Source organism: Hyperoodon ampullatus (genome assembly GCF_949752795.1).
Source record: "Hyperoodon ampullatus genome assembly, chromosome: 12".
Lineage (NCBI taxonomy): Eukaryota > Metazoa > Chordata > Mammalia > Artiodactyla > Ziphiidae > Hyperoodon > Hyperoodon ampullatus.
This window is the reverse complement of record NC_136925.1, coordinates 49825043-49841501: the sequence shown is the minus strand read 5'-3', so window position 1 is coordinate 49841501 and position 16459 is coordinate 49825043. Positions and strand designations below refer to the sequence as shown.

The 16459-nt window shown below is 35.2% G+C and overlaps 1 protein-coding gene across 2 annotated transcripts in view; it reads left to right on the top strand.

The window, feature by feature from the left end:
* Positions 1-16459, top strand: part of TBC1D32 (TBC1 domain family member 32) — a gene marked incomplete at its 5' end in the record, with an annotated part of 177787 nt that overhangs the window by 72578 nt on the left and 88750 nt on the right. For both annotated transcript variants that reach the window (XM_079716346.1, XM_079716345.1), the window contains 3 exons: positions 1614-1701; positions 3604-3722; positions 9656-9772. In XM_079716346.1, coding sequence (XP_079572472.1) covers positions 1614-1701; positions 3604-3722; positions 9656-9772 — 324 coding nt within the window. The remainder of the gene's footprint in view (positions 1-1613; positions 1702-3603; positions 3723-9655; positions 9773-16459) is intronic.

Below are 16459 nucleotides of genomic sequence, written 5' to 3'. Positions count from 1 at the left end.
ATATACCTAGGACTAGATGTCATTTTTTTATATTCATAAATTTTTAAACAATCTGGTCTTCCTTTGTAATATACTGTTCGTTGTAATAGAAGATGTTGTTCCCTGGACATCAGTAACTTACAACCATATAATTTAGTACAATAGTTTAATGTTGATTTACACCATTCAAGACATTTTTTGAACATTTAGATTCTCAGTTATCTTGTAAGAAAGCAACAAGACTTTCCTTAATTTTGCTGAAGAGAAATTGGAGATCCAGGCCGGTTATAAATGATCTGCTTGTGTTCACACATGTAGTTATTGATGGTAGTAATACTAGAACTCAGATTAGTCTTAACCGTGTCCATGAAATCTAAGTCTTGTTTAGTGAAGCCCCTCTAGCTTCTCTGAAGTTTTCCTCTGCCTTTCCTTTTTAGTATTTAGTGTTGATCTGGAAGACCCCTGTGGCTACTAATATCTGAATCAGCAGTGTCCTTTGGGATGATTGATAAGTAAGGTTTTTTTTCCATTGTCATGGAAGAAGGCAAGTGGGAAAAAAGATAGACATTTATCTTGCTGTACTTCTGTGTTATCCCACTGTGGAACTAATGGATGATAAATTAAGGAAAATGGAAAATAAGTGTAATAAAAATGGAAAAGGAAGGCAAATTTATAGAGAGATGAGCAGCAAAAAATTTTAAGAAATAAACCTAATTCTTTCCCATGGTCTTTTAGTCCCCCCCTGCCTTTTTTTTTTTTTTTTTTTGCCCTTAATATGGAATGTATAGTTTATATTTTAAAAATTTAATAAAAACATATCCTTATCCTTTTAGTGAAATGTTGAAAAATACAAATTCTAAATGGTTAGCTCTGTTTAGAAGTCAAACACTTTGTCTGAGATCAGGCTGACCTATAAAGTCTGAGGAAGGAGGAATATTTTATAACGTCTTTATTTTCTTATTCTGATTTCTGCTAAGAGATACTTCTGAACTGTACCATGAATACATGGATGATATTCTTTGTGAAATAAATTATTTAAGATTTTCTACAATGTTGTTTAGAAACCTGTATATTAAATGAGGATTGTGTGTGTGTGCGCGTGTGCGTATATATAACTTCCTTCTTTAGGAAAAAAATCACATTGCCTCTAAAACCGTCATTTTGAAGAAGATACCATTATTCTTTTTAAAGTTGTTTATTTGAAAGCCCAGTTAAAAAACTGGCAGTCAATACAGACTAATTAATGAGAATTTATTATCAAAGAACCAACCTAAAGAATAAAATAGGAAGATAACAGAAATTAGAATTGGAAGGAGTTTCTCTTCATCTGGTCCAAAGTCCCTTATTTTATATATAAAGAGACTTAGAGACATAGTGACTTGTTTAGGGTCATGAAGCAACATAATTTTAGGGCTGGTTCCAAAACCTAGATCTCTGAAACAAGATTATCAAAAATATTACATTAGTATTAACTCACTGATTGTTATAGTTTGAGTTTTTTCTGCTCTTGTTATCTTTCCTTGAAACACTGTCCAGCATTTTAATAAAGAAATCACTAACTCTACATGTAACATGTAAGTAAAATATTAGCATGCTGTGTTTTCCTGCTTCTCATTATTCCTTATTTATGTTAGACCAGCAGGCATAAAAAGTTTGGCTGTGGAGTTCTGCTTACACAAGTGGCATCAACAGCAGCAGGTGCAATAGCACTACAAAATTCAGGTAAGTTCTTTAGAATTATAATTTAAGTAAAATGAGTGAGTCTATACAAAATTTAACTGCCATGATCAAGTATCAGGTATTATCACTGTAAAGTTCTTTTTCCCAAGTTAGGCCTTAGGTAAAAGAATGTTATTGGGATTTCCTTTTTACCTTTTCTCTTCCATGAAATCCCACTAGGAATTTTTTTTTCTCTGTAAAAATATATATAAATTTTTTCTTTCCTCAGAACAATGGCACATAATGACCTAAACTGAGATATATTTGATGGCTTTAAGAAACCTTCATGTTATAAATCAAAAGTTTGTCATCCTCTGTTAGTATAATTGCATCTGATAGGATTTAATGCTCAGTTTCAGGGAATTATATATAAATCAAGATTTCCAGTCATAATAGTTATCACATATACATACCATTTTCTTATTCCTTTTTCTCTTCTTTTCTTGAAAGATTCTCTCTCACCCACTTAATTTTCACTATTTTTGGAGTTTGTAGTTGGCATGTATTGAATATTATCTACTACAGATTGGATTTTTAAGACATTCTAACATTGGGAGATTTAATATATTGTATATTAAGGTTATCTGAACCCTGAACCAGAAACAAGATATAATCTCTAATAGAGATGCTGTGATTACATTTAAGTCTTAGAAGTGAAGAATCATAACATCAGTGGTCACTGTTGATTCTCTCCTCAAATGTAAATATTTTTCTATAGTGTATCTTAAATATTTTTTGGCTGGACCAATTTGGAATACTTATGAAACACATTTCTTGCAGAAGCTGCCCTAAGCTGAGCCACTTACTCTTTTACTTAAAATAAAATCCAGTTTATTTATAGCACTGAGGGACACATTAATGGAAGCATTTGAAGACTGGATTCAATCCCAGATTTTCTTGTTGCTCAAGTTATTAAGCTTCTAAACCTCATAGTATCCAAATTTTCTTGAGAGGATTAAATGCAGTTTTTCATAGGACAAAGGGAGGAAGACTAACACTGCTCAGGTTCCTCTGATGTCTTGGTACTATATTAGGACCTCTGTGTATATCATCCCATTTATACTTATGGTAACCCTCAAATGCAACAATTTTTTCAGCTTTCAAATCGGGAACCGATGCTCTTAGAAGTCAAAAGATTCAAGGACATGTAACTAACAAGCTGGCAGATTTGTAACTTGAACACTGCTATTTTCGATTTCAGAGCCTATATGTTTTCCATTAGCCAGAGGACCCTTTCTGCTCTAATGTGTTATTACGAACTTACTGATTTATGATTAGGTGTTCTGTTTTGCACCTTTCCATATGCTTTGATTCCTCATAAAGGAATTTGATAATTGGGCTTAATAATCACTTTCATTTAGATTTATATATCTGACTCAGGAGAATTTAAAGACTGTATAGAGCCAGAAGTTGTATGAAGTGGAGAATTGTTCTAAGCATATGGAAATGCAAAAAAATTATTACACTAAAGAAAGGGAACACACACTCTTTGGACGTTTACTGTGCCTCCAGGATACCTCCTTCTTTACACACATACACCTCAGCTTTCAGGCTGCATTTCACTATTAGCTTATTTGCTGAGTAACATGTAAACCTTATTTTTTTCAGGAAAACATGCTCAGAGAGGTTATTTGCTAAAGGATAAAAACGGGGGCTCAAAATTCAGTCCTCTAGGGAAATAGTCTTTGAGAGTTTAGGCATTGCAGTTATATGATAATGAGGCATCATAAATGTATATTAACAATAGCAGATATAATTTCTACCAAGGTTAGAGGTTATTTCTTATACAGGATACAAGTATGTCTTCTGTCAGTGTGGACCAGTCTTGTCAGAAGGATAATTATGCCTTTCCTCCATAATCCAAAGAAGTAGTATATTATAAATATGATGTAAAATTCTTCTTAGGATTTATTAATGCACTTTTAACTGAATTATGGGCCAATCTGGAATGTGGAAGAGATGATGTTAGAGTAACCCATCCCAAATCTACTCCAGTGGACCCTATTGACCGAAGCTGTCAAAAGGTAAGAAATGATTTAACTAACAATGTATAGATTTGAAATATCTCTCTCAAATTACTTCATCCAGACCTTAATCTATATTCAGTTACAACCAGCAGCCTTTCCTAATTTTTCTCCCTCCTTTCTTTTATTTCTAAATTTTTATTTTTAAAATAAACTTAGTAAAAGACAAATACCAGTGTTCCCTGTGAATTGTCTTGCAAGGATGTTTTCCTTTTAGGATATTCCTACTATAATTTTTCTCAATTAATAAACAATACACACCAGACATATTAAAAAAGCAAAACAACAAATGCCGACTCAAAGGAAGTAGAAAAAGAACAAACAAACCCTAATTTAATAGAAGGAAAGAAATACTAAAAATTAAAGCAGAAATAGAGATTAAGAAACCAATAGAAAAGATCAGTGAAACTACGAGCTGGTTTTTTGAAAAGATAAATAAAATTGATAAACCTTTAGCCAGACTTCTCAAGAAAAGAGAGGAGCCAAATAAATTGGAAATGAAAAAGAAGTTACAGTCAATACCACAGAAATCATGATATTACTATGAACAATTATATGCCAATAAAGTGGACAACCTAGAAGAAATTGTATATTTCTAGGAATTTATCCATCTCCCAAGACAGAATCAGGAAGAAATACAAAATATGAACAGACAGATGACCAGTAACGAAATTGAATCAGTAATTTTTAAAAACTCCCAACAAACAAAAGTCCAGGATCAGATGGCTTCACAGGTGAATTATACCAAACATTTAAAGAGTTAATGCTTTTCTTTCTCAAACTACTACAAGTTTGAGAGGAAGGAATGCATCAGAATTCAGTCTGTTTGGCCAGCATCACCCTGATTCCACAACAAAAGACTGTGAAAAAAAATAAAAAATACAGGCCAATATCACTGAATGTAGCTGCAGAAATCCTCAGTAAAATACTAGCAAATCAAATTCAGCCATACATTAAAAGGATCATACACTATGGTCAAGTGGATTTATCCCAGGGATGCAGGGATGGTTCAGTATCTGCAAATCAGTTGTTGTGATATACCACATTAACAATTGAAGAATAAAAATCATATGATCATCTCAATAGATACAGAAAAGCATTTGACAAAATTCAACACTTATGAAACTCTCAACATTCACTGATATATGAATGGATAAAGAAGATGTGGTATAGGTATAGAATGAAATATTACTCAGCCATAGAATAGAATGAAATCTTGCCATTTATGACAACATGGGTGAACCTAGAGAGTATTATGGTAAGTGAAATAAGTCAGATGGAGAAAGACAAATAAATACCATATGATTTCACTTTTTTTTTTGTATGGTAAGTTCTGGAATTTATTGTAAAATGAGATTTTTATAACTATCCACAAAACTTATCCTTATGTTTAAGGTTTTTCCTGTATGTTGCTTTATTCAAAAAATATTTTTGAAGTTAATATGATTAGTATTTGGTCAAATATGAACAACTACAGCAACAAGGCTGCACTGTCTATGAATGTGAATATGTGAAGAAAAACATCATTTACTAATTTGTAGAAGATAAAAAAGTTAACATGGTTTCACTTATGAGGAATCTAAAAAATGAAACAAATGAACAAACATAACAGTCATAGATTCACAATAGATAGGTGGTTGCCAGAGGGAAGTGCGGTGGAGGAATGAGTGAAATAGGAGATGGAAATTAAGAGATACAAACTTTCAGTGCAAAATACATGAGTCAACGTGATGAAATATATAGTGGTGAATATAGTCAATAATAGTGTAATATCTTTATGGCGGTAAAGGTGGTCAAAATGTACAAAGTTTCAGTTATAAGTAAGTAGTAGGGATGTAATGTACAATATGATTAATATAATTACCACTGCTTTATGTTATATGAAAATTGTTGAACAAATCCTAAGAATTCTCATCACAAGGAAATTTATTTTTTCTGTTTAATGTTGTATCTATATGAGATGATAGATGTTCACTAAACTTATGGTAATCATTTCCTGATTATGTAAGTCAAATCATTATGCTGTACACCTTAAACTTATGTAGTGTTATATATCAATTATCTCAAACTGGAAGTAAAAAACAAAACTGAAACAAAAACCAACCAACCAAAACTAAGAAAACCTTGAACACTTAGACTCAAATCTAATAGAAAATTGTCATGATTATTTGAAGGAGGGGGTGGGCAGAAGATGCTATAGTATATAGCATATGGCATATAGTATATAGTAATGTGGCAAAAAAAATTCTTAGGCACTCAGTGGCTTATTATAATTTAATGGCTTTTATATATTTAATATGTTCACCAATTTTCACTAAAATTAAATGCTTCCTGACTTTGACTTTATGGTGGCTTAGGAAGTTTTCGTTCAAAGAGTGTTGTAAAATTTTTTCAAAATCAGAATTTCTGCTTTTCTGCTTTCTGTAATAGTGGACTAATTTCCTCCAGGAGAGAACACTTAAAACTCAGGAAAAATAAGCCAACTGGAATATCTAAAAATAGGCAAAATATGGAGAGAAGTCAATATGTGGATGAAGAGAATGTTACTGCTAGAGATTCTAGATTTAACTGACTTACACCTGAGGGCAAGTACCAGTTGATGCTCCACAGATAGAAATCCATACTGTAACAAGCCTGAAAAACCAGAACACAAAATTTAGGGCTACACAACAACTGGAATATGGAAGGAGGGGAAGGAGAGGCACATATCAGGCCCTCCAAACTCTGTGTATGTACTCTGTCCAAATATGTGACTGTCCCTCAAACTATATACTTGAACTTAACAGATCTCACCTACCACAGGGGTCAGAATTTAGAATTTGAGTTCAGTCATGTTAACTACTAAATTAAAATCAGCACTCCTTGGGGGGTATATAACAAAATCCAGCATCTCCACACCATATCCTTACAATATATGGAATATAATCCAAAATTACTAGACATATGAAGAATAAAAGAAATGTTGCTGGGAAGAGGCAACTGATAGAGCTTGACTGTGAACTGTAGAAGTTGGAATTATTTGCCAAGAATTTTAAAGCAGTTATCATAAATAGCATGTAAAAGAAAATATGCTTGTAATGAATGAAGAAATTAGAAATCTTAGTACAGAAACTATTTAAGAACCAGATTGACATTCTAGAACTAAAGTTATCTGAGAGAATTTTCTAGGTGGGCTTAACATAAGGTTTAAAGATGACAAAAGAAATAATGTCATTTCAATTCAATGAACTTGAGATAAATCAATAAAAATTAGAGTCCAAAAAGCAGAGAAAAAAATTAGGAAAAAGTTGTGTTTTGTGAGACCTTATCAAAAGGATTAAGATGTGTGATTGGAACACCAGGAATATGAGAGAATGGAGCAGAAAGTTTTTTGAATAATAGCTGAAAACTTCCAAATTTATGGAAAGATGTAAGTTTATAGGTCAAAAAACTTAGTAAATTCCAAGGCAGAATATGCAAAGAAGGAAAATAAAAATACAAAGAAACCACAGAAAGGCTCACTGTAGACACGTAAACTGCTGAAAACTAAAGCTAAAGAGGAGATCTTGAAAGAAGGAATAGAAAGTCACACATTACATATAGGGGAACAGCAGAAAACTTTGCTAGATTCTCTTCTGCACACCAGAAGTCAATGAAACAACTTTAATGTGTTGGGAAGGGAAAACAAAAGTCCACCTAGATTTCTATATCCAGCAAAAATATTCTTAATAAAAGCAAAATAAATTTAAAAGCTAAGAAAATATTTTACAGCAAACCTGCATTTTAGATAAAACTAAAGGAATTTCTTTAGGTTGAAGGAAAATACCTGATACATATTTGGGTTTTTAGGATTAAAAGAAGAAATTTCAAATAGTTATATACTCACTCGCCTGTTGTTTTTCTCAATTTCTTGTAAGTACATGTGACTCTTTAAAAGAAAACTGATATATAGTTGGATTTATTTTCTACTTAAAGGTAACATACGACAGCTATACCATACAGGACAAACAAATTATAAAATGTTATACAAATTTGTATGGGTACAGGATTCTTAAATTTTACATAAAGTAGTACAATACTAATTCTTAATCCCTAGGAAGTATTTCTAATTCAAATTTAGGGTTACAGGGATTTTATTTAACTTCTTTGACTTTGAATTAGAAATGGTCAGTATAAACTAATAATTAACTTTTTTCCTTAAAAAAAATTGTACATTCCCCTAAACAATGTGCTGAAAAATCTAGAAATAATTCATTGTAGTAAACAGTCTGAGCGCCCAGCTTGTAGATCTAGATATTATTCTTCCCTAGGGATTCTGTTTTCTTTCGGGATTTAATTTGTCATTTAAATTTTAGGAAACGATGATGTAGCTTCAATATATAATAAGGTACATTTAAAAGTTTCAGTCCAGTTCCTCCCTCCTTCTCTCTATAGCTTTCCTTTTGCAGTATGATAGACAATAGCCCCATATAGCTATGTAAATTTAAAACTAAAGTTAAAAATTCAGCCTCAGTTACGTTAATCATATCTTAAGTGCTCATCAGTAGTCACATGTAGCTAGTGACTATCATATTGTACGGCTCAGAACATAACATTTCCATCACCACAGAACATTTTATTGAACAGTCAGGACTACGGAGCAAGGGTGATACTGTTAAATAGTGTATGAAGATTATTTATTTTGTAATGAGTAATCTTAGCCTGGAAATAAAATACGATTAGTTCTGCTACCAATTTTTTGATTATATGTCTTTGGCCAAGTCACTTCACTTCTCTGGTCCTCAAGTTTTCTCATCTATTACATGAGAGATTGAATTAACTATTCTTTTAATTACCTCAGTGTTCTGATTTTAGTGAAAATTCTTAATGTGTTTGATCCTCAGAATTTCTGAGTCTAGTGAACATTTTTAAATGACAAGCAGAAAACTTAGTAGATACAAATAAGTGCAGTTAATACAATACAAACTAAATATACAAGTATTGGCAGAATACAGACCTTCTAGAGGTGGACAGACTTAATTGGAAAGCCTTCTAGAAAAAATGTGGCAAATATTTGAAAGCTTAATGAAGTAGGATAATGAGTAAGTGGGAGGGCAAGAGGGAGCTCTTTAGTAGGATAAGAGAGGTTCATATATGTGGCAGTCACTTGAAAGAGACCACAGGCAGATTTGATTAACTGCAGTGGTGACTTCAAGCTGAAGAAACTTAACGGGGGAATTGAGGCTTTTGACACTGTGAAGAGAAGAAAGGTGTTAATTAGTAAAGTGCCTTGAAAGTCATGCTAAGGAGTTTAGATCTGATGTTTAGTAATGGGCAACCACTGCATGCTTCTGCAAGGGGATCCAAAGAATGAACTGTGCTGGAGAAAAATATTCAGATTCTTGTCAATAAGACAAGAGCAGGAGCTTAAAAATTTCACGGAGAGATTACCTTGGTAAGATTGCACCAGAAAATGAGCGGGTTTTGATAGGAAAAGCCATGGCATTTTCTAATAACTATATTTAGATTACTTGAATTTCCAGTGAATGTAGTTAAAGGATAAAGATAGCCTTGTGACCTGAGTGCTATAATGTATAGAATTTATTATCTTGCTCCAGAGCCCCAAAGTATTTTTCTTATATTTTCTTATGCATCAGATATAACAGTGCAAAGAATGAGAATGATGGCTCATTTCATTTTTTGTCAGAACCTAACTTTCAAGAGATGTGTGATATTTGAAAGCATTTTCCAGTTCTCATTTATGTTTTGTTACAGTTGTTATGTATTGTTAGTACATGGATCATTGTTGACGTTAACTATTTTGTACTTATCATAGATGCATATATTTCAGTTATATGGATTGATTAGGCTTATTTTAAAAATTGCCCTTCACATTAATGACTCTTCCGTGGATGTGGTTAAAAAAAAAAATGAACCATTTGAACGATTGGTTTTTTCTCCCCCTCCCACCCCAGTCTTTTCTAGCACTGGTGAACCTGTTATCTTATCCTGCTGTTTATGAGCTTGTAGGCAATCAAGGTCTTCCTAATAAAGAAGAATATTCTCTTCGTGAAGTCCCAGCGAGGGTTATTGTAAGTCATTTTCTTTTAATCTTTCACTTTTATAGTGCCGCTTTTTAAGATTTGTAGTAAAAATGCAATTTAACAGAAAAAAAGCTATACTAAATCACATTTAAAGACTGTTTAATTTATTAACCTATAGAATGTTAGCTTCTGAACTATCTGTAAATGGAATCTTTGATCCAGCTGTCTAACAGTGGTGGCACCTATTGAAATAATAAGGTTAAGGCTTCCCAACTAGGAAAGAGATTCGGCGTATATAGAAGTATGTGTATGAATTATTTTTAGGTGACTTACGTTAATAAATTGTATCCAAGGAGTCCAATGCATTTTCTGCTTATATTTTATTTTATTTTATTTTATTTTATTTATTTTTTTTTTTGCGGTACGCAGGCCTCTCACTGCTGTGGCCTCTCCCGTTGCGGGGCACAGGCTCCGGACGCGCAGGCTCAGCGGCCATGGCTCACGGGCCCAGCCGCTCCACGGCATGTGGGATCTTCCCAGACCGGGGCACGAACCCGCGTCCCCTGCATCGGCAGGCAGACTCTCAACCACTGCGCCACCAGGGAAGCCCTCTGCTTATATTTTAAATGAACTACATATTACTGCCCCATGAGGGCAGTATATACATATTTATTTAATTTGAGACTTATTTTATATTCATGCTCTAAGATGGGTAATTTGTTTTAATCATTCAGAGACATTTAGTTCCTCATCTTTGAGTAAGTTTATGAATTGAACACACATAAATATGTGTATATATGCATTAGTAAAGAATTATTTAGTTCTGAAATTCTATTGTTAATCATTACTTTTATTTCTGGTCACTTTGTCCTGTGTGTTGTCTTTTTTTTACAGTTTTGACATTTTGAATTCTTCTAATTCTTTTTGACCCTAAACATTTTATTTTTTTAAACTTTCTCTACTTTGGGAAATTTTTGATGATTTATATGACTAAAACATAAAGATAGGTATTTTTATCATTAAACTTTTATAATCTTGAAGTGTTCCAATTTTATCTTATCCTTACTTGTATCTTGGCACTTCTATTTTTTTTGCTTAATTTTTTTTTTTTTTTTTTTTTTTTTTTGCGGTACGCGGGCCTCTCACTGTTGTGGCCTCTCCCGTTGCGGAGCACGGGCTCCGGACGCGCAGGCTCAGCGGCCATGGCTCACGGGCCCAGCTGCTCCGCAGCATGCGGGATCTTCCCGGACCGGGGCACGAACCCGTGTCCCCTGCCTCGGCAGGCGGACTCTCAACCACTGCGCCACCAGGGAAGCCCTGCTTGTTTAATTTTTAAATTTATTTTTTTATACAGCAGGTTCCTATTAGTCATCAATTTTATACACATCAGTGTATACATGTCAATCCCAATCTCCCAATTCATCCCACCCCCGCCACCCCACCACGGCTTTCCCCCCTTGGTGTCCATACGTTTGTTCTCTACATCTGTGTCTCAATTCCTGTATCTTGGTACTTCTTAAGTAGTTTTATAATTAGCCATTTATGTGCCTGTCTTCCCTACTATACTGTGAGGGCCTGAGAGCAAGTAGGATATCTTAGTCATATTTACATATAGAACATAGTAGATATCCAGTGAATGGTTTTTTAAAATATTTCTAATATTATTACCTTTATTGAAATCTGTTATGGAACACAAGTACAAATTAATTATTTAATTTAGCACCATGGCTTGGATGTTTGTTCTCAGGTTTTCGTGGATGTTCTACAGTGCATAGTCAGAAATATCTTTCCACTTATGTTAGGATTGGTCTTTTATTTAGTTTTTTAAAATAAATTTATTTATTTATTTTTGGCTGCGTTGGGTCTGTTGCTGCGTGCGGGCTCTCTCTAGTTGCAGTGAGCTGGGACTACTCTTCATGGCAATGCACAGGCTTCTCATTGCGGTGGCTTCTCTTGTTGTGGCTCACAAGCTCTAGAGCACAGGCTCAGTAGTTGTGGCGCACGGGCTTAGTTGCTTCGTGGCATGTGGAACCTTCCCAGACCGGGGATCGAACCCTCATCCCTTGCATTGGAAGATGGATTCTCAACCACTGGACCACCAGGAAGTCCTGATCCTCTATCTTTGAGATTACTCCTTAGTAGTACATAGAGCTCTTACTCATGCTTTTTTACAGTTACATAGTGCTCTTGTGTGGATGTACTAGAGTTTATTTATCCAGTTGTCTATTGGTGAACCCTTGGTTTCTTTCAGTCTTTTGCTGTTATCAATTATGCCGAAATTAATAGCCTTGGCTTATCTTGTGTTTACCAGTATGTCTGTAATTTTTTTTTTTTTGTATTGCTGCGTAACAAATTGCTACCAACTTAGCAAATTAAAACACCCACTTATTATAGGTCAGAAGTCAAGTACTGTGCGCCTGGGTTTTCTGCTCAGAGTATTAAAAAGACTGAAATCAAAATGTTGGCCAGGCTGAGTGCTTGTCTGGAGGCTCTGGGGAAAATCCACGATAACAAATTCGTTCTTGTTATTGGCAGAAGTCAGTTTCTTATAGTTGTGGGATTGAAGTGCCTGATTTCCTGCTGGCTGTCAGCTGGGGGCTGCTTTCAGGGCTTTGTCAGATTGTTCCCTCCATGTCAGCATTGAAGAACTTCACTCATGCTTTGAATCTCTCTGACTTCCTCTTCTGTGACCAGTCAGAGAAAACTAGGCTTTTAAGTGTTTCATGTGATGAGATCAGAGCCACCCTGATAATCTCCTTTTAAAATCAACTAATTAAGGGCTTTAATTACATCTGCAAAATCTCTTTACAGCACTACCTATTGATACATTAGTGTTTAAGGCCTGAGAATCTTGGAGCCATCTTAGAATTCTGCCTACTACTGATTTTGGGGCTGGATTTCTATAAGTGGGGTCACTGCGTTGAAAGGTAAATTCGTATGTAATATTGGTATGTATTGCTAGATTTCCAACCACAGGGAATAATTCTTCTGCATTCCCATCAATAAGATATTACAGTGCTTGTTTCCTGGCAGGCTCATAGAAGATAATGTGGTCAGTGGTTTAGATATTTGTCTGACAGGAAAGAAGTGTTAATTTATATTTTTCTCATTAGGAGCAGAATATCTTTTCATATGTTTAATGTCCATTGACGTTTCTTCTTCTCATAATGGTCTTTCAACTTATTTTTGCTTTTTTTCTATTTGTGTTATGTTTCTCAATTTTAAGAAATTCTTTATACTTTAAGAATATTTGGCCTTCACTCTTCATGGTTTCCTGTTGAATATCTACCAAAATTCTAAGCCCTGGAACAACTTCCAACTTGTACTTGTGTATATTAAAGATGAATGACACAAAATATTCTTTTCCTCTGACAGATATATTTTTCAATTGCTTTTCTATTTCTTTTCTGTCTGTTTATATATGTTGTATATTAGGTTGGACCCCTTTAGTTATTGGAGAAACTCAATTTGATTAGTTTAGGCAAAAAAGGAATTGACTTACCATCTTGCAATAAAATTAGGGACAAGTGGAAATAGAACTTTGAATTCAGTCAGGTCGACATCTGTCTCTCTTGCTTTCCCCACCCCCTTTCCTTTTATTGCTCTCCATTTTGGCTTTATTGAAAGGCATATACATAGCATAGTGGTTAAGAGTTTGTATTCTGAAGCCAGACTGCCTGGATTAGATTCCTGGTTCTGCCTCTTACAAGCTGTGTGACCTTGGACAAGTTTGACCCATTTTCTCCTCTGTTAAAAAGAGGGCAATACTGTTACTATCTCAGCGTTGTTGTAAGAATTAAGTGAATTGAATTAAATTAAATATAAAGGTTTAAATCATTGACTGGCAGATAAGTGCTATATAATTGTTTGCCGTAGTTATTATTAATATGTTCTTCTGCAGATGGTGTCCTCTATAGAAGAACACACGGGAGGGACTACCTGTCATTCCATACTGACACGTTCACCATCCCCCCTTGTGTTAGTTTCCTAGGGCTACCATAACAAATTACCACAAAGTGGGTGGCTTAAAACAACAAATTTATCCTCTCTCAGTTCTGGAGGCCAGAAGTCTGAAATCAAGGTGTCAACAGGACCACATTCCCTCCAAAGTTTCCAGGGGAGAATCCTTCCTTGCCTCTTCTCGTTTCTGGTGGTTTCAGGCATTTCATAGCTTGTTACTGCATCCCTCCAATTTCTGCCTCCATCTTCACATGGCTGTCTCCTTTTCTTTCTTAAATCTCTCTGTCTTTCTCTTATAAGAACACTTGTCATTAAATTTAGGGCCCACTTGCCTAATACAGGATGATCTTATTCTCAAGATCCTTAATTTACTTACCTCTGCAAAGACCCTTTTTCCAAATAGGGTAACAATCATAGGTTCTGGGGATTAGAACATAGATATATCTTTTTTTTAGAGGGAGTCACCATTCAACTCACTACACCACCAGAGTGGCATTTTCCTCTACCTCCTGTCTATAGACTGAATGTTTGTATACCCCCCAAATTCATATGTTGAAACCTCATTCCCAGTGTGATAGTATTTGGAGGTAAGGTCTTTATGGGGTGACTAGTGCCTTATTAAAAACCCTAGAGAAACCTCTCACCCCTTCTGCCATCTGAGGACACAGCAAAAAGATGACTGATTGTCTGTGAACTAGAAAGTAGGTCGTCACCGGACACAAAATCTCTGACAACTTGATGTTGGACTAACCAGCCTCCAGAACTGTGAGAAATAAACTTTCTATTATATATAAGCCACTCAGTCTATGCTATTCTATTACAGCATCCAGAATGGACGAAGACACTCCCCACTTTGAAAAACCCTAAGGGAGGACCTTAATAGACTGAGTTTTGTTCATGGATGTTTATGGACTAACCAATCACAAACCACTCCTAATAGTGCAGGTGTAGGAGTATTGGCATTATGGTTGACATATTCCTCACCCTTCACTTGGCCCTTTAAGTAAAAGGGATCAGTTAGCACAAACACAGCCATTGGGACAATTGTAAACAGAATAGGCACTCAAACATATATTGATTTATAGAGAATGCATATTCCTCTTTGTTTTTCCAGTCTTGGTTTCATTCTGGCTTACTAGACTACTGAACATATTCTCAAGCTAGACAATATGCTTTTAAAAAAGCACAGAGTTTCAGGCTCCTTTTTAAGTCCCAAGCCTTACTTGCACTAACTTATTTCTCAGAAGCTGTTGCTTAATTTAGGAAACTGATTGCCTTATTGACACACATTGTAGTGCTTAGAAACCGAATTTCTCCATAAGGTGGGCTTCCCAGGAGTTTCCTTTACTTCCCTAAGTGGTGATCCATCAGTGTAATCCTCTTTGAAGAAGAATTTATTTACTGTAACATTTGTTCTCTGAAAATGCATTATCATTGATAGATAGCTGCTATTAGCTTGTTGGTAATACATTCTCTACCTTGTATTCATACAGTATCTAGTACTTAGATTCAGAACTAGAACTTTGGAGTCACAGGGTGTCACGTACTGTTTTGAAATGAGTGTCCAGCTAAGTAGCAGCCAACAAAGACAGATTATGTAAGATAGCAATCTTTTCATTCTTCATTGTTAGGCAGTTTATTTAATATTTGCTGATTGTAAACTCTTTGTGCTAATATTATTTACACATTTTACAAGATGTTTGTAGAATGGTAAATGCATTCCTAAGTGTTCCATGTAAACTTTCAGTTGGTAAGTTCATACAAAATCCAGTTTTTACTGTGTCTTCAGTATTTTTCAGATGTGATTTTAAGATCCATTATTTCCTCCTCCTTACAGTCTTATTTCCTGGCCTCTTACATATTTGATATGTTTGTACTATCATCTATATAGACCTCAGGAAATATTATGTGACTTTATTCCCTAGCATAACCGTTCTTCTTTTGCTCTGTTGGTCACAGAAATATCTTGAATTTAAACTCATGGAAAGTAACAAGTTTCTTGGTCAGGAAAGTGATCAATGAGACAGACAAGTATTTGCTACGAATAAATTTCTTAGACCTGAACCCAAAGATATGCACAAAAGCCAGGTCTTATAGAAAGAAAGCCTTTTAGAAAATGCTCAAAATTTTGTGATAGGCTTAAATTGTCAGTGCTTGGGACAGTTGATGGCACCTAGGCATCAGGTTCTCTCTGTACTTGCATCAGTGATTTTTAACCATGGTTACCCATTGCAACAACTTTGGGAAGCTTTTACAAGGATGTTAATGCCAGAATCATACCCCAGGGATAGTGACTTAATTTCTTTGGGATAGAGCTTGGGCAGCTATTATATTGACCTTTTTTTTTTTTTTTTTTTTTTTTTTGGCCGTGTTGGGTCTTTGCTGTGCGTGGGCTTTCTCTATTTGCAGAGAGTGGGGGCTACTCTTCGTTGCAGTGCGCGGGCTTCTCATTGTGGTGGCTTCTCTTGTTGCAGAGCACGGGCTCTAGGCGCGCAGGCTTCAGTAGTTGTTGCATGCAGGTTCAGATGTGGCTCGTGGGCTCTAGAGAGCAGGCTCAGTAGTTGTGGCTCACGGGCTCTAGAGTGCAGGCTCAGTAGTTGTGGCACACGGGCTTTGTTGCTCTGCGACATGTGGGATCTTCCCGGACCAGGGCTCGAACCCGTGTCCCCTGCATTGGCAGACGGATTCTTAACCACTGCGCTGCCAGGGAGGGCCTATATTTACTTTTTAAGTTCTCTAGGTGATTACAGTGTTTGCTCAGGGTTGGAAACCACT